Genomic DNA, 17945 nt, shown 5'->3' on the forward strand with positions numbered 1-17945 from the left:
TTCTAGCTAAATACCTCTTTTTAGAAGCAAGTGATAGTTAGCACAAACATGGTAGGATTTTATATTTTTCAATTCTAAATGAAAAGTTCACATGGGATTATTTACAGCTTTGCCAGTATGTGCTAAGCTGCAGGTCTGAACAGTATTAGAAAATGGCTCATTCCTCATCTAAAAGGGGTGACATGAGTGAACAGAGAAGACATTCCTTCCCCACCAGAACCGTCTTTGTTGCCTTCATGTCTGCTCAGTGTCCAGTCCAATAAGCGTGATAGATGTTCAGTTGACATGTTGGTTTTGAAGTGAATTCTCTGGAGAGCCCCTTTTTCAGATTGTGTAAAGAGGGAGTTTCAGACAAATCTTAAAATCTTCTTGCTCTGCTGTACTGTAGGACAGTGCCTAGCACCTAGCAGTTATTCCAGCAGGGCTCAGTTTAAATATTTTTGAAAAGAAAAATTTTTGTTTGAAATATGGCACATTGTAGGATAGGGTAGTCATTTTACTTTGAGAAATCACAGGGCACAAGTACTAGCTGAGCTTCAGTTGCTACTCTCTCTTGTGATTGAGGCGTAGTAACATTCTTTCATCTGGTCCCATCACTTCATGGGAAATAGATAGGGAAACAGTGGAAACAGTGACAGACTTTATTTTTGGGGGCTCCAAATCACTGCAGATGATGACTGCAGCCATGAAATTAAAAGACGCTTACTCCTTGGAAGGAAAGTTATGACCAACCTAGATAGCATATTGAAAAGCAGAGACATTACTTTGCCAACAAAGGTCCGTCTAGTCAAAGCTATGGTTTTTCCAGTGGTCATGTATGGATGTGAGAGTTGGACTGTGAAGAAAGCTGAGCCCCGAAGAATTGATGCTTTTGAACTGTGGTGTTGGAGAAGACTCTTGAGAGTCCCTTGGAGTGCAAGGAGATCCAACCAGTCCATCCTAAAGGAGATTAGCCCTTGGATTTCTTTGGAAGGAATGGTGCTAAAGCTGAAACTCCAGTACTTTGGCCACCTCATGCGAAGAGCTGACTCATTGGAAAAGACTCTGATGCTGGGAGGGATTGGGGGCAGGAGGAGAAGGGGATGACAGAGGATGAGATGGCTGGATGGCATCACTGACTCGATGGACGTGAGTCTGAGTGAACTCCGGGAGTTGGTGATGGACAGGGAGGCCTGGCGTGCTGCGATTCATGGGGTTGCAAAGAGTTGGACACAACTGAGTGACTGATCTGAACTGAACATTCTGTCAGGGTGAAGTGGGACACTAAACTATGATGAAGAACCTGGGCTTTGGAATCAGAGACTTAATGTGAAATCTTGTTTAGAACCCATGTCACACATCACAGAGTGGCTGCCATAAACCAGACATTGTATACTCGTGAAAAGATCACCTGTCATTTGAACTTTCATTATTTGTGGAAGGCTCATCCCTAACACTGCGGCCTACTAATTGATTATTAGAAAAATTTTAGTTAACTTTCTTAATTATCAATACAGAAGTTTTGGATCATCTTAAATACAATTACATGAAGACAAGTTTACTTACTCCTTTATGTTCTAGGGTTTCTAAGAATTTAGTTAATCTGAATATACGTATTATTTTAATTCATGTTTTTCTTTGTCCCTAGGCCTATCATGGTCACCATCAAGCCCTGGAAGTGTTAGTCCAGTCTCTGTTAGACCTTGACGTGAGAAACGGTAGTGGAAGAACCCCCCTGGACCTGGCAGCATTTAAGGGCCGTGTAGAATGCGTGGATGTTCTCATTAATCAGGGAGCCTCAATCTTAGTCAAAGATTATGTTTTGAAGAGAACACCTATACATGCAGCAGGTATGTTAAAGACTGAATGATTTTATTTACCACTTTCCATCTAATACTCTCTTCTTTTTCACTTTCTTGTATATTATACTCCTGGTAATTGTTTTAAACATTTTGATTGTAAAAATTCTAATGATTCTACTCTCAGGGAAAAGACAACAGCAAGATTATATCACTTTTTAAAAAATACTATCTACCTTAGAAATTGGATTTATATAATAGTCTGACTTTTGAAGTACTTTATCAGCAACACCAAAAAGCACAATACATTTTTACTTCATTTTGATGGAAATTATCTTGGATTGGTATGTGCTTTCATTTAACAACTGATAAATATTTTACTTACTGTACCAGGGTACTGCATTAAACATTTAATCAGACAGGGGTTACAAAGTGTCTGCCATGTGAGAACTACTTCACGGAGTGTTTTGTGATGTTGTGGATTTGTGAAAATGGAAAGCCACATAACCCTGCCACTGTGATGACTCGGTACTCTCTGTGTATCACTACAGATAAAGAGTTACCGCTCTCTACAGGAATTACTACAAGGCAGTGTTGATTTTAAATAACGAATTCAAGACCGTTATAGGTGAAGGAGTCCTAGTCAGGTATTTTTCTCATCCCCATACACTATGCGCTCGTCAGTACCTAGCTGCTGTGTACTGAGTGTCAGTGTCAGTGAATCAGTTTAAAAAAAGATGGGACTAAACCGAATTTCCTTGAAGCATCACAAGGAGCACATCTAAAATCAGGAAAAAAGGAGAACTTTCACTATCAGGGATAACAATATTTCCCAGATGCCCTTCAGACTTCTGAACGTCTCAGCGGGCAGAGCTTGAAACCAGCCATTGGCAAAGGAGAATGTGACTGACCTGTCTGATTGTGGTGTCACCCCGTGTCTGGAGGCAGGCTGCCCTTCCAAAGTACATTGCCACCACCGGAGCGCGAAATCACATGAGCATTTTCTTTCTTGTTAAACTCAGTGAATAGTCTAAAATTATATCAAGAAAATGTGGTTTAAGATGGACATTTTCTACTTTATCATTATATATGTATATATAATTGCTGAAAGTTGTAAATATCCCTTACAGCAACAAATGGTCATTCGGAATGCTTACGGCTACTAATAGGAAATGCCGAACCACAGAATGCAGTAGATATTCAAGATGGAAATGGACAGTAAGTTTTCATCATTTTTTTAATTAGTTTTAGGATCTAAGACAGATTTTCCGTCTTCATACTTTTGCCCCTATTTTGGTAAGTCTGGCATAGTGTGTAACTGAGCAACGTCCAACACAGCTTTTTAAGTATACTTTAAAGCTGAGTCAGAGAAAGACCTGTTTAGAAAGCAGGCCAGCTCAGTGTGCTCTCAGGGGCGAGGTCTCAGTGGTGACGGGGCTGCTCCTGTCGTTGCCCAGGACTCCTCTGATGCTGTCTGTGCTCAACGGGCACACAGACTGTGTGTACTCACTGCTCAACAAAGGCGCGAACGTCGATGCCAAAGACAGGTGGGGAAGGACGGCGCTGCACAGAGGGGTAAGCAGAGCATTCTTTCCTGAAGTTTTTATGACCTCATTTTACCTAAAACTGAACTAGGCTGTGTTTATATTTTTCTTCATTAAGTTTTTACCAAATAATCTTTACTGTTTCTTTCACTGTCTCAGTTTTTGAACTCTGATTTTAAGCAACCACAAAGCATAACTTAATCCAGAGAAACAATATTGAAACAAAATTTTAAAACCCTAAAATCTTGAATAGTCTTATACATTTTTTTTCTTCTCTTTCTTACACATTTTTATCTTTTTTTTTTTTAATAGAAAACTGATTTATATTGGAATTTTCTTTTTTTTTTTTTTAAACTTTACATAATTGTATTAGTTTTGCCAAATATCAAAATGAATCTACCACAGGTATACATGTGCTCCGCATCCTGAACACTCCTCCCTCCTCCCTCCCCATACCATCCCTCTAGGTCGTCCCAGTGCACTAGCCCCAAGCATCCAGTATCGAACCTGGACTGGCAACTCGTTTCTTACATGATATTTTACATGTTTCAATGTCATTCTCCCAAATCTTCCCACCCTCTCCCTCTCCCACAGAGTCCATAAGACTGTTCTATACATCAGTGTCTCTTTTGCTGTCTCGTACACCGGGTTATTGTTACCATCTTTCTAAATTCCATATATATGCGTTAGTATACTGTATTTATGCTTTTCCTTCTGGCTTACTTCACTCTGTATAATAGGCTCCAGTTTCATCCACCTCATTAGAACTGATTCAAATGTATTCTTTTTAATGGCTGAGTAATACTCCATTGTGTATATGTACCATAGCTTTCTTATCCATTCATCTGCTGATGGACATCTAGGTTGCTTCCATGTCCTGGCTATCTTTGAAATATTTTCATTCAATTAAAAGGCCCTTTTTCCTAGTTTTCATATTACTCTTATTTTGAAAAAATCACCACTGTAACTAAATTCTCAAGCCACTTTCAAAAAAAAGTACTCAAAGTATGATAAATGCCTTGACTGGTGAGAAGACATGGGGAATACAGACTTTAAAATTCCTAATTAGCTACCATTGGCATGTAGTACCCAACATAGTGTATTCAATGGCATGCAAAAATTTTCTTTTCAGGCAGTCACAGGCCATGAAGAGTGTGTGGATGCATTACTTCAACATGGTGCTAACTGCTTATTTCGAGATAGCAGGGGCCGGACACCAATACACTTGTCAGCTGCCTGTGGACACATTGGTGTTCTTGGAGCCCTTCTGCAGTCAGCAGCATCTATGGATGCAAACCCAGCCATGGTGGACAATCACGGATACACAGCACTTCACTGGGCCTGCTACAATGGTTAAGTACACAGACAGACCCGCATCCCCTGCCCACTGTGTTGTATACCACAGAGAGACAGCTAACTGTTACACATTCTGACTTCCATGAGAATGGATCAAATTCTAGACTGGAATCTGCATATGTTTTCTGAGCACTCTGCAAGTTAAGATCCTTATATCAACAGTAACATGTATGTTCAACATTTTAAGAGAATGAAGTCCTAGTAGAATAGATCGTAGAAGCAGAAACTAGAAACTTTCACAGTGAAGTGAACTTGGCTTCATGGTTATGACAGACTGACTTTTAGCCTGCAGGAGAATAATTGTCGCCATTAGTCCTTTTACAGGTAATCTCACCAAAGGTCAGTGAGAGAAATATAAAGCTATTTTTAAAGGACAGGTGTTAAAAACAGGATTGGCTTTTGAAATGTCACTAAAATAATTTAAGTAACAGCACGTTGAGAGATTTGCTCATCTTAGATAACAGTTGACTATGTTACGTATAGTGTAAAACATCAGTTCTGTCAAAGTGTGTGCTTAGGGTATTATCAAGGATATGAAGGATTTTTTATTTGTTGTTTTGAATCTCAATGTAGCATTCAGGTTATTGTTAGTCATAAGAACATATCTACAAAACTAGCTGACAATTCTAACAACTTTCCCTCAAAATGTACAGAAAATAGAAATTACCTGTTTATGTAATATCCACTTGCTTAAAAAAAATATGGTGGCTGTTCTAAACTTCAGCTAATTGCCTTGCCACAGAGGAAGCATCTATCTTTTTGTAATAAACTGTTTCACATGATTCTTTTACTGGGAACCATTTTGAGAAATAATTGTTGAGTTGCAGTAAAAGAGGAGAAATACGAATCTTGCAAAGTTATATTAATAATTTAATCAAACATTTTCATGAGCATTTTCTAGATACACTATTTTAATTTTCATATTAATCCTTGTATCAGAATTGAGAGCTCTGTTCTTTTCTTCTGAGAAAGATTGCTTTCTTCTTGAGGATTGGCCACATTTGGTCATTTTGCAACTCTGAGTACTGACTGTTGTTGTTGTTGTTTAGTCACTCAGTCATATGTGACTCTGCAGCCCCGTGGACTGCAGCACGCCAGGCCTCCCTGTCCATCACCATCTCCTGGAGCTGGCTCAAAGTCGTGTCCATTGAGTCAGTGATGCTATCCAGCCATCTAATCCTCTGTCTTCCCCTTCTCCCACCTTCAATCTTTCCCAGCGTCAGGGTCTTTTCTAATGAGTCAGCTTTTCGCATCAGGTGGCCAAAGTATTTGAGCTTCAACTTCAGCATCAGTCCTTCCAGTGAATATTCAGGGTTGATTTCCTTAAGGATTAACTGGTTTGATCTCTTTGCAGTGCAAGGAACTCTGAAGAGTCTTCTCCAGCACCACAGTTCAAACGTATCAGTTCTTTGATGCTCAGCCTTCTTTATGGTCCAACTCTCACATCCATACCTGACTATTGGAAAAACTATAGCTCTGACTAGACAGACCTTTGTTGGCAAAGTAATGTATCTGCTTTTTAATATACTGTCTAGGTTTGTCATAGCTTTTCTTCCAAGAAGCAAGCATCTTTTACTCTCATGGCTGCAGTCACCATCTGCAGTGAGTTTGGAGCCCCCCAAATAATGTCTGTCACTGTTTGCATTGTTTCCCCATCTATTTGCCATGACGTGATGGTACCAGATACCATGATCTTCCTTTTTTGAACGTTGAGTTTTAAGCCAGTTTTTTCACTCTCCTCTTTCACCTTCATCAAGAGGCTCTTTAGTTCTTCTTTGCTTTCTGCGATAAGGGTGGTATCATCTTCATATCTGAAGTTATTGATATTTCTCCTGGCAATCTTGATTCCAGCTTAAGCTTCATCCCGGCAATTCATGTGATGTACTCTGCACAGAAGTTAAATAAGCAGGGTGACTGTATACAGCCTTGACAGACTCTTTTCCCAATTTTGAGCCAGGCCTTTGTTCCATGTGTGGTTCTAACTGTTGCTTCTTGACCTGCACACAGGTTTCTCAAGAGGCAGGTCAGGTGGTCTGGTATTCCTGTCTCTTTAAGAATTTTCCACAGTTTGTTGCAATACACACAGTCAAAGGCTTTAAGCGTAGTCAGTGAAGCAGAAGTAGGTGTTTTTCTGGAACTCTCTTGCTTTTTCTGTGATCCAGCAGATGTTGGCAATATGATCTCTGGTTCCTCTGCCCTTTCTAAATCCATCTTGAACATCTGGAATTTCTTGGTTAAAGTACTGTTGAAGCCTAGCTTAGAGAATTTTGAGCATCATTTTGCTAGCATGTGAGATGAGTACAGTTGTGCGGTAGTTTCAGCATTCTTTGGCATTGCCTTTCTTTGGGATTAGAATGAAAACTGACCTTTTCCAGTCCTATGGCCACTGCTGAGTTTTTCCAAATTTGCTGGCATATTGAGTGCAGCACTTTCACAGCATCATCTTTTAGGATTTGAAATAGCTCAGCTGGAAATCCATCACCTCCACTAGCTTTGTTCATAGTGATGCTTCCTAAGGCCCACTTCACTTCACATTCCAGAATGTCTAGCTCTAGGTGAGTGATCACACCATCATGTACCATGGAAAACTTGAATAGTTAAATATATTCCTAATTCAAAAGCTTAGTCAGTTTCATTTTTTTTACTATACCAGATCTTTAGCCAGAGCAGATTTGAAACAATAAAAACCTTTGGATTTCAGCTCTTCCTTTGCTTTACAGTATAATTTGACATCTTACAAGTATCGGGAAAATCAAATAGGAGTAAGACATCTAGACATGGGAAATTTATTTAAGGAATCAGTGAGATAAAACTATTTTGAAGCAGACTTTTATTGTGTGTTTTTTTTTTTTTTTTTTTGTGTGTTTTTTTTTTTTTTTTTTGATCAGTAAAAAAATCAGTCCTTTGAGAGTTGGTATTTATTATTATAACATTCCTACCAGGTCCTTCTGGAGAACATGGTTTTCTTTAAGTGAGTTCCCTACTCTATCACTGCTGAATTTAGCCTCTCTGAGCACATTGTGTACAAGACAAAATTTTGCCCAAACTACATGCCGGGTTGCCATTTAAAGATCGTAACAGATGTGTCTAATTTCCAGGCTCTAGTAGAATTGGTAATGATTCTGAATTGAGCTGGAAGGAATTAGATGTGTGTTGCCTCCATGTACAGAGAATGTAAAGGCAGTGTAAAATTAATACCATATTTACAGACAAAAGGCTATTTTATAATTTTGGCATTCTGAGAGTAGAATATGTAAATAGTTTTACTTTGACTAGTAATTGTACAGCTGAAAAGAAAATTGGAAGCACTCCAACAGAACAGAAAACACTCTCTTAAAATGGATTGATGGCAACACTTTAGAAGAGAACTGGTTATACATACTCAGCTTTAACATTCAGATTTTGGTTTGTGGAGTCATTTAGCCACAGAACTAAGAATATTTACATGATCTCATGTGTTCCTTTCAAAAATGTATCAAATTTTTTTGATGCTTATAAGCATCTTCAAAATATCCCTCTAAAACATAAGGAGACCAGTTTTCTCCTTCTTTTATAACCCAGGACACAAAGTGAAGGTTTTCAGCTTAACATGATCCAGCGATGACTGCTGGCCCCAGGACTCCCTTTTAGCTGTCCACAGTCTGCTCAGGCGGTGACTCCCACATCTTTCCGTTTCAGGACCTGTGGCTTATAGCTATTAATATTTACTGTATGGTAAATTAGGACTGAGAAATTTAAAGATGTTTATTTTAAAATAATAATAAATCTATTACATGTTAATATAAATAGCATTTTTATGAGAAAATAACTATTTAAAAAAAAATACAGTAGCAAATTTCTTTGATGTCTTGTTTTAAGAAAAGAATAGTTTGCAGTCCCACCCTGGAGCTCCCAGACCACACCTTGAGAACTGCTATCCCAGGAAAATAGGAAACCCTCAAATCAATACTGGACCATTGACCTTCACTACTTCTTGGCCATGAGTTAACATTTGGAGAGGGAGAGCTAAAGCAGGGTTTCTCAGCACTGTTGACATTTGGGGCCAGACAGTGTTTAATCCTTTGTTGTGACTGTCCTGTGCTTGCAAGAGGTTTAGCAGCAGCCCTGCCTTTTACCCACTAGATGCCACAGCACTTTGCTACCCCATCTCCAATGTCATAAGCAGAAATGTCTCTAGATGTGGCCAGATGTCCTCTGAGGGCTAAAATTGCTCCAGGTGAGAACCACTAGATGAAAGAACTCACAGGTGACGGAGCATAACCACAGGTTTCCTAGAACATACTTTCTTCTCCTGGTAGAAACGATTATAGTGTAACAATTAAGTTGAACTGTTGTTTGAGAATGCTAGGGTAAAAGAAATAAAGCATCACTTTGCTAACCAAATATTAAGCCATGGAAATAAATTAAGAGGCTCTTTAAGAATCTACTTTACTCCTAATGTGGATCCCAAATGACTAACAAGGTAGAAGCAGGATGTAACTTTCCATCATTAACGCAGCAACGAGGGCGCTTTTACTAAAACCCTGCCTTTGACAATTGGGCTTAAGACAATCTGGGGTTTGGGTTTTCCCATTTTTAAAGTTGCTATTAAAAACTGTGCGCCTGGGGGCTTCCCTGGTGGCTCAGTGGTAAAGAATCCGCCTGCCAGTGCTGGAGACATGGGTTCAGTCCCTGATGGAGAATATTGCTGAGCCTGTGCTCTAGAGCCTGGAGCCGCCTAAAACCCATGCTCTGCAACAAGAGAAGCCTTAACACCAAGACTGCAGAGTAGCCCCTGGTCTCTGCAACTAGAGAAAAGCCTGCACAGCAGTGAAGACAGAGCACAGCCAAAAATAAACAAAATTGTTGAAAAAAAGAAAAAGTGTGGACCTGATACTTACTAGTAATCAGTTATTGCCCTTTAGCTCAGCAATATCATTTCCAGAAAATTGTTCTTGGAAATACAAAAGAAATAAATACTTTTCTCTTTAAGATCTGAAATATTTCATTTATAACATTGATGATTATATCACAAAGAAAAACTAGCAGTCACCTTGAAATCCATAATTATAGAGATTAAATCATTTATGATATGTTCTGATACTGTGACATTCTCCCAAACATTCAGCAATAGGATGTCTACATACACTACTATGAAAAGACATATAGTTTTTTAAGTAAAAAACAACTTGCAGAATGTCCCAGTTGCATAAAAATGAAAAAGTATGTGTTATGTACATGCAGTTGTATATGCCTAAAAATGTTCTGGAACTGTAAGGCAGTAGGTCCAGAGAGTAGAACTGGGTGTGGGGACAGGGACGTGTACTTTTTTTTCCCTCTAAACACTTCTGTAAAATAATACCATTGGCTCATTCCTATAACCAGAAAATATTTCAATTCTGAAGTTAATTGTGCTCCATAAATAGTTGTTCCCTGGTTGCTTACTAGTAAAGAACCTGCCTGCCAATGCAGGAGCACAGGTTCAATCCCTGGATCGGTGAGATCCCCTGAGAAGGAAAGGGCAGCCCACGCCAGTATTGTTGTTGCTTGGAAAATCCCAGGACAGAGAAGCCTGGTGGGCTACAATCCATGGGCTCTCAGAGAGTCAGACGTGACTTAGCTACTAAAACAACAATGTTACGTAAATATATATTATTTTGAAAGTTACACTGCTGCTGTTGCTAAGTCGCTTCAGTCATGTCCAACTCTGTGCGACCCCATAGACGGCAGCCCACCAGGCTCCCCCGTCCCTGGGATTCTCCAGTCAAGAACACTGGAGTGGGTTGCCATTTCCTTCTCCAATGCAGGAAAGTGAAAAGTGAAAGTGAAGTTGCTCAGTCGTGTCCAACCCTCAGCAACCCCATGGACTGCAGCCTTCCAGGCTCCTCCATCCGTGGGATTCTCCAGGCAAGAGTTCTGGAGTGGGGTGCCATTGCCTTCTCCGAAAGTTACACTATTTATATGTAAATAGGTCATTTCAAGAAATAATGCCCAAATAACTCTTAATTGGTCACCATGGAAAAAGTGAGACTAATTTTTGTCCCCCACAAAGTATTTGTCATGTCAATAATAAACTGCTGAAGTTGTACTTTGGATTTCAAAGTGTCTAAAACTGTGATGTTTAATGGGTTCAGTGAACTGAACTGACTACTTGTAATCCATGTAAAGCCTTTTTTTAATCTGTTGGGATATGTGGATATGTATGGACACCTCAGTATTTTCTTGGTATTTTAATATCTGATTCCCATTTACTTATCTAGGTCATGAGACATGTGTAGAACTCCTTTTAGAACAAGACGTTTTCCAGAAAACAGAAGGAAATGCTTTCAGTCCGTTGCATTGTGCTGTGTAAGTAAAGGCAGAATGAATTGGATTTGATTTGAATATTTAAGAAATAAAGCATAGCTTTGAGAGTGATCACCTTGTTACCTTCACAGAATAAATGACAACGAAGGTGCTGCTGAGATGTTAATTGATACATTAGGCTCCAGCATTGTGAACGCCACAGATTCAAAAGGAAGGTAGGAATTCAACCATGTAGAAAATTTCATCAGTTATTAGATTAATATGGGAGAATTTAAAGAAACCCCATTATTACCTAAAGGTTGGTTTTATATTTACAAGTATAAATTGTTGCAAAATCTTAATTATATTCTCATTATAAAAGGCTTTTCTCCCTTGACCAGGAAAACTGGCTAAAGATTTCCCTTTGTTAAAAACATACGTTCTTGTTGGGCTTCCCAGGTGGCGTGCATGATAAAGCACCTGCCTGCCAGCGCAGGAGATGGAAGAGACTCCTGTCAGAGTCAGGAAGAGCCCCTGGAGTAGGAAATGGCAACCCACTCCAGTATTCTTGCCTGGAGACTCCCATAGATAGAGGAGCCTGGTGGGCCACAGTCCATAGTTACCAAGAGTCGAACACAACTGAAGCAACTTAGCACGTGCTTGTTACCCAAAGGCTCTTTGTTGTTATTGTTTGTTTTTTTTGTTTGGCTGTGTTGAGTCTTAATTGTGACAGCATTTTTTGTTGTGACTCAAGGACTCTAGTTGTGGTACACAGCCTCTGAGTGTGTGGACTCAGTAATTGTGGCACACAGGCTCAGTGGGATCTTAGTTCCTCCACCAGGGATCGAACTCTCATCCCCTGCATTGCAAGGCAGATTTTTTTTTTTTTAATGTGTTCGGTTGTGTCCAGTCTCAGCACACAGGTGCTGTGGCATGTGGGATCTTAGTTCATGAACCAGGAATTGAACCTGTGTTGCCTGCATTGCAAGGTGGATTCTTAACCACTGGACCACCAGGGAGTCCCCCTAAAGACTGTTTTTTAATAAAGTTAACATTTCTAATTATGAAGAGTCTAACAGTTGTAATAGATGACAGTATTTGGGGCCGGATTTGTTTCTTTCAAAGGTTCCTTTAATGATGTAATTTTTTTTGGCAGTTTCATAATTTACCCATTAGTTTACCTAAATAATAGTTATCAAAAATACAAATTTTTGTGGCAGGAATTAGTAAGCCTATTTGTATCCAGGCAATGGTTTTATAGCCTGGTATGTAAATCCTTGAAAGTTGCTTGTTATAAATTAAGAATATACACGTACAGATTTAGCCCAGTCTTTGCATTTCTCTGTGGGCAGAACTCCTCTGCACGCAGCCGCCTTCACAGACCATGTGGAGTGTCTGCAGCTTCTGCTCAGCCATAATGCTCACGTGAACTCTGTGGACTCCTCTGGGAAAACACCTCTCATGATGGCTGCAGAAAACGGACAGACAAACACAGTTGGTAAAGAAACCGCTTGAGGCTTTTGTTGTTCTAAGTGTGAATGTTGCTTATGTACGATATAGCTTCCACTCTGGTTCACTGAATTTTCCATTAGTTATCTCACCATTCCTCAGACTTAAACCCTTTTACCTGCCTACACTCATGTTTTCTTTTAGGCCCACAGTATTTTCATTTGCCCTCGTGTTAGCAGGCAGTGTTAGGATGGTCAAGAAGCCTGACTGTGGAGTCAGACTGCATGTGAGTCCTGGATCTGCCAGCTGGGTGGCCTCATGCCTCAATGTTTCCATCCGTACAGTGACAAAAGGAACAGCACCTCCTCACGGGGTTGTTCTGAGAGGTGAATGCGTTACTGTAAATCTAGAGCACTTAGAACAGGCCGAAGTACAGTAAGCGCTCACAGAATGAGTGTCAGTTGCTGTTCTTGTCTGTTCCTTGTACAACACACACACACACGAGGATATAATGTAGACCTTTATTTTGCAGTGTGTTTTTGCCAGAGGGATATTTTTCCTTTCTGTCTTCATTTCTCTACAGTGAGTTATTAGTAATCTGAGGTGTATGTTCATATACAAAAGAGTTGATACAATTTTTCCTCCCAGAGATGCTGGTTAGCAGTGCTAGTGCAGATCTGACTTTACAAGATAACAGTAAAAACACCGCCCTCCATTTGGCTTGCAGTAAGGTAGGTACACATCTTAATATTTTTTGATTGTTAATATCGACAGTGGCATTTAAGGTTTTTCCACTTAACTAAAATGAACAGAGCTAGGGACCAAACCTGTCTAATAATCACTGGCATCAGATTTCTTGGAAAAAATATTTACTTATGTGTGAAGCACTATGGTACATGAAATTTCCAGTAAGCCAAGCAAGTTTTGGACCACAGGCTTAAATGTAATTATTGTCTGTCTCTAATGTCTCTAACCTTAAATATTCTTGTCCTCTTCTGTAACCCCATTACACCAATTCATGTTTGGATGTATATTTAAGACATTAGCCAAGAAAATGCATAGCATATGAATGGTGGTATATACATATATATATATAAAATATGGATGACGACTGGGGTGTATTGAGTGTATAAAGTTACCCTTGATGGTGCCGAAGTTTTTAAGAGTTATTTGTCATAATTTTAGGGTCATGAAACTAGTGCCTTGTTAATACTGGAAAAGATAACAGATAGAAACCTCATCAATGCAACCAATGCAGCTTTGCAAACGTGAGTACTTCCAGTGTCTAGTGTAAACCTTGGAACCTTTAATTATAAAAATGATTAATGGAATTCTTTTCTAATATGACTGGAATCTGTCACAGAAGCAATTAAAAAATAAAAAAAACAGTTCTTATAATTGACAAAACTCATTTCTAAAATCATCATAATTAAAAGACATTATTTAAGTTTTTGAACTGAAACCCTTATTCTTGAAAATAATAGGTTGTTTGTCAATCCAGGTTTATGGTGAAAAGTAATACTATTCTGTGTGTTTTACAGTAACCAACTGGAATAATACACTTAACAACAAATGAGGCACAAAGTTTTACACATGTCTGTAGCTAGAGAGATTTCAGAAATAATCAGGCTCTTAATGTGAGCCGCCAGTCCTGGGTGACCACCTAAATCCTGACCCAGCGTCTCCCGTTGTTCCTCACCATTTTCATTTGCTGTTCTGCTTTGAGACTTAGTAAAGAGAAGAATCTTACAATAATGTTCCCATTCAGGTCTCAGTCAGATCCCTGAAGGGTCCAGAATGAGTCACGGAACCTGTAAACTGTCTTCAAAACCTGTTGGCACTTGCGCTGTTGCAGTTTACAGTTTTTATTGTTTAATACATGTGTTTGCCAACTGCATTTCTTAAAACAACTTAAGATTGCAGTTTAGTTAGTAAATCTTTCTAAACGTTGGTCTTGAAGGAAAGTGGCACGAGAGTCTGGTAGAAGTGGGAGCTGCTGATGGCCGGTGCTGGGTGCAGCGCTGACAGGCGCTCTGGGTCCTGGCTCTCCCGGGCCTCACTCCTCTCGTCACTGCCGTTGGGACCAGGGGCCTCCGGTTTGCGTCTGTGGGTCTCCATAGCCTAGCGTAAATGGCCTTCAGCAACCAGGGTAGAGAGTGAGCACACACACGTGTGGGCCTGCACACATGGATGTGTACACGTATTTTTTTCTCTCCAGACCTCTGCATGTTGCTGCCCGAAACGGGCTGACAATGGTGGTTCAGGAACTCCTGGGGAAAGGGGCAAGTGTGCTTGCGGTCGATGAGAATGGTGAGTAGCGTCTGCTTCCTCTTTCCCTAACCTGTTAGACAGCGTTGGCCTTTCAGTGATCCATACTTGAAGGAAAGGAGACTTGGGGATTTTTTATTGGTCAGAGAGGAGAGCTGGAGCTAATACTGACTGGGGCTTACCTTGTGCAAAGGGAACAAGGGAAGGAGAAACAGGGAAAGTCCATCCAACAGGTGAACTCCTGAGTTCCATGTATCTGTTAAATCAGAGTTGTGTTTGCCTGCTCAGTCACTCAGTCAAGTCCAGCTCTTTGCGACCCCATGGACTATAGCCCGCCAGCCTCCTCTGTCCATGGGATTTTCCAGGGGTTGCCATTTCCTCCTCCAGGGGATCTTCCCGACCCAGGGATCGAACCTGGGTCTCCTGCATTGGCAGGCAGATTCTCTTTACCAGCTGTGCCAGCTGGGAAGCCCAAATCAGAGTTAGGGTTTATTAACTTTGGTTTAGTGATACCACCTCTGTTCTTTTAGTATTCAAAGAATTTGTTCTTTCAGCAAACATTTATCAAGGCCCTTACTTGAATGCCAGGTTTTATCAGAATCTATCTTCCCATCCATGTGCTGGGTGCTGTCCTCTGCCTGCCTGAGGCAGTCACTGTAGCATCTCTTTGCTTTGTGTCTTATAATAATGGCTTTTATAGGATCTCTTTGCAAAAAAACATCATTTCTCTCATCGTAACACACCTTTCATTACTCCCTCTGCTCCTGCTGTGGCCATATTTCCCTGTCCCCCTTTGCAGCACAGTTACTCAGGAGCCATTTCTCCCTCTGTCTCCAGTTCTTCTCCTCTTTCTTTCTCCCTTGAATCCCCTCTGGTCAGACCTCACCCCCGCCACACTGCAGCACTGTGCTCAGCAAGACCACCAGTGCCCTCCACAGTGTTAGGGTCAGCTCTGCTTTGACTTTACATCCAGAATTCGACACAACCGATCATTCCTTCCTTAGGAATAGGCTTCTAATGTGGAATTTAAATGTATGTGAAATACCAGATGTTAAGGTTGCAGTCTGCCATAGCTAGTGTCTGATACTCCCCCAAGTAGTCTCCACACTTTGCATTTGCCGCACGCTGTTCCCTGGACCAGCAGATGGAGATCTCTTACGGCAGGATAAGGGTGGGTCAGAGAGAATGCACATGATGCTTGTTACAGTGTCCTTCTTAGGGGTGTTCTTCATTCACAAATATCTGGTTCCTTGAATTAGTAACTGGATGAGGGTTTATAACTTCTTATTTTGTTGTTAAATAACTATATTTACTGGAACTGAGTATTTTTTATTTTACTGATTTTTTTTTTTTTTTTTTTTTTGAAGTGTGACATACAATGTTCTGTTAGTTTCAGGTATACCCATTTTTTTGCATTTTCTTTATGTGGCTTTCTGGACTCCACACTTTCTTGGCTTTCCTCCTACAGTACTATCTTCAGTTTCTTTTGCTAAGTTTCTCTCTCTTCTCCTCAACCTGTTACTATTGGAGGGCTCTCAAGTTCAGTACTTCATTCTTTTTGCCTTCTCTACACATCTACTTCTGTTTCATTGGACACTAAAGCCTTTGTGTGGTTCACAACAGACTGGAAAATTCTTAAAGAGGTGGGAGTATTAGACCACCTTACCTGCATCCTGAGAAATCTGTATGCAGGTCAAGAAGCAACAGTTAGAACCAGACGTGAAACAACAGACTGGTTCAAAACTGGGAAAGGAGTACATCAAGGCTGTGTATTGTCACCCTGCATATTTAACTTCTGTGCAGAGTACATCATGCGAAATGCTGGGCTGGATGAATCACAAGCTGGAATCAAGATTGCTAGGAGAAATATCAACAACTTCATATACACAGATGATACCACTCTATTGGCAGAAAGCGAAGAACTAAAGAGCCTCTTGATAAGGGCAAAAGAGGGGAGTGAAAAAGCTGGCTTAAAACTCAACATTGAAAAAACTTACGATCATGGCATCTAGTCCCATCACTTCATGGCAAATAGATGGGGGGAAAGTGGGAACAGTGACAGGCTTTATTTTCTTGGGCTCCAAAATCACTGCAGACTGCAGCCATGAAGTTAAAAGACACTTGCTCCTTGAAAGGAAAGCTGTGACAAACCTGGAGAACATATTAGAAAGCAGAGCCATCACTTTGCCAACAAAAGTCTATATAGTTAAAGCTATGGTTCTTTCCAGTTATCATGTCCAGATGTGAGAGTCAGACCATGAAGAAGGCTGAGCACCCAAGAATTGATACTTTCAAACTGTGGTGCTGAAAACGATTCTTGAGAGTCCCTTGGACAGCAGGGAGATCAAACCAGTCCATCCTAAAGAGAATCAACCCTGAATACTCATTGGAAGGACTGATGCTGAAGCTGAAGCTCCAGTACTTTGCCTTCCTGATGCAAAGAGCTGACTCACTGGAAAAGACCCTGATTGGGAAAGATTGAAGGCCAAGGGAGAAGGGGTGACAGAAGATGAGATGGTAGGATGGCATCACTGAATGGACACGAGTTTGAGCAAACTCAGGGAGATAGTGAAGGAGTAGGGAGCCTGGCATGCTGCAGTTCATGGGGTTGCAAAGAGTTGGCCACAGCTTAGTGACTGAACAACACTTCCTACACTCACTCTCTGGGTGACCTCATCCAGTTCTGGGGTTCTGAACACTGCATCTGTGCTGAGAATGTGTAAGTTGTGTCTCCAGCTGCCTGACTGACAGCGCACCCTGTGAGTGTCTGATGCACAGGCCCAGACCTGGACTGCTGGCCTGTCCCCGCTGCAAGCCTGCTCTCGGCACAGCCTGGGCCCAGCTGATGACCGTTCCCACCCTTGCAATTGCTCCTTGACCCCCTCATACCCAGGGCACAATGCACCAACATGTACTATCGATCCACCTCCAAAGTATATCCAAGTATGTCCACTTTTCCCCGTCTACTACACCCTTGGCCAGGATCCTTTTAAAATACGTGGGAAGGGGCTTCCCTGGTGGCTCAGTGATAAAGAACCTGCCTGCCAGTGCAGGAGACACGGGTTCGATCCCTGGTTCGAGAAGATCTGACATGCCATGGAGCAACTAAGTCCATGTGCCCACAACTACTGAGCCTGTGCTCTAGAGCCTGGGAGCCACAGCTGCTGAGCCCACAGGCCGCAACTCCTGAAGCCTGAGTGCCGTAGGGCTGTGCTCCACAGTAAGAGCAGCCACTGCCGTGAGAAGCCCAGCACTGAAGCCAGAGAAGCGTGTGGGGAGATGCTGC

General features: G+C 41.0%; 1 protein-coding gene across 4 annotated transcripts in view; it reads left to right on the forward strand.

Annotated features, from left to right (window-relative positions):
• The window catches only part of ANKRD28 (ankyrin repeat domain 28), a 216046-nt gene that overhangs the window by 192241 nt on the left and 5860 nt on the right, over positions 1-17945 (forward strand). For all 4 annotated transcript variants that reach the window (XM_070377138.1, XM_070377133.1, XM_070377135.1 and 1 more), the window contains exons 18-27: positions 1628-1829; positions 2909-2996; positions 3236-3353; positions 4455-4674; positions 10918-11005; positions 11095-11178; positions 12295-12440; positions 13040-13122; positions 13577-13659; positions 14610-14701. In XM_070377138.1, the coding sequence (XP_070233239.1) occupies positions 1628-1829; positions 2909-2996; positions 3236-3353; positions 4455-4674; positions 10918-11005; positions 11095-11178; positions 12295-12440; positions 13040-13122; positions 13577-13659; positions 14610-14701 (1204 nt within the window). The remainder of the gene's footprint in view (positions 1-1627; positions 1830-2908; positions 2997-3235; positions 3354-4454; positions 4675-10917; positions 11006-11094; positions 11179-12294; positions 12441-13039; positions 13123-13576; positions 13660-14609; positions 14702-17945) is intronic.

This window comes from Bos mutus, chromosome 1, assembly GCF_027580195.1.
Source record: "Bos mutus isolate GX-2022 chromosome 1, NWIPB_WYAK_1.1, whole genome shotgun sequence".
Lineage (NCBI taxonomy): Eukaryota > Metazoa > Chordata > Mammalia > Artiodactyla > Bovidae > Bos > Bos mutus.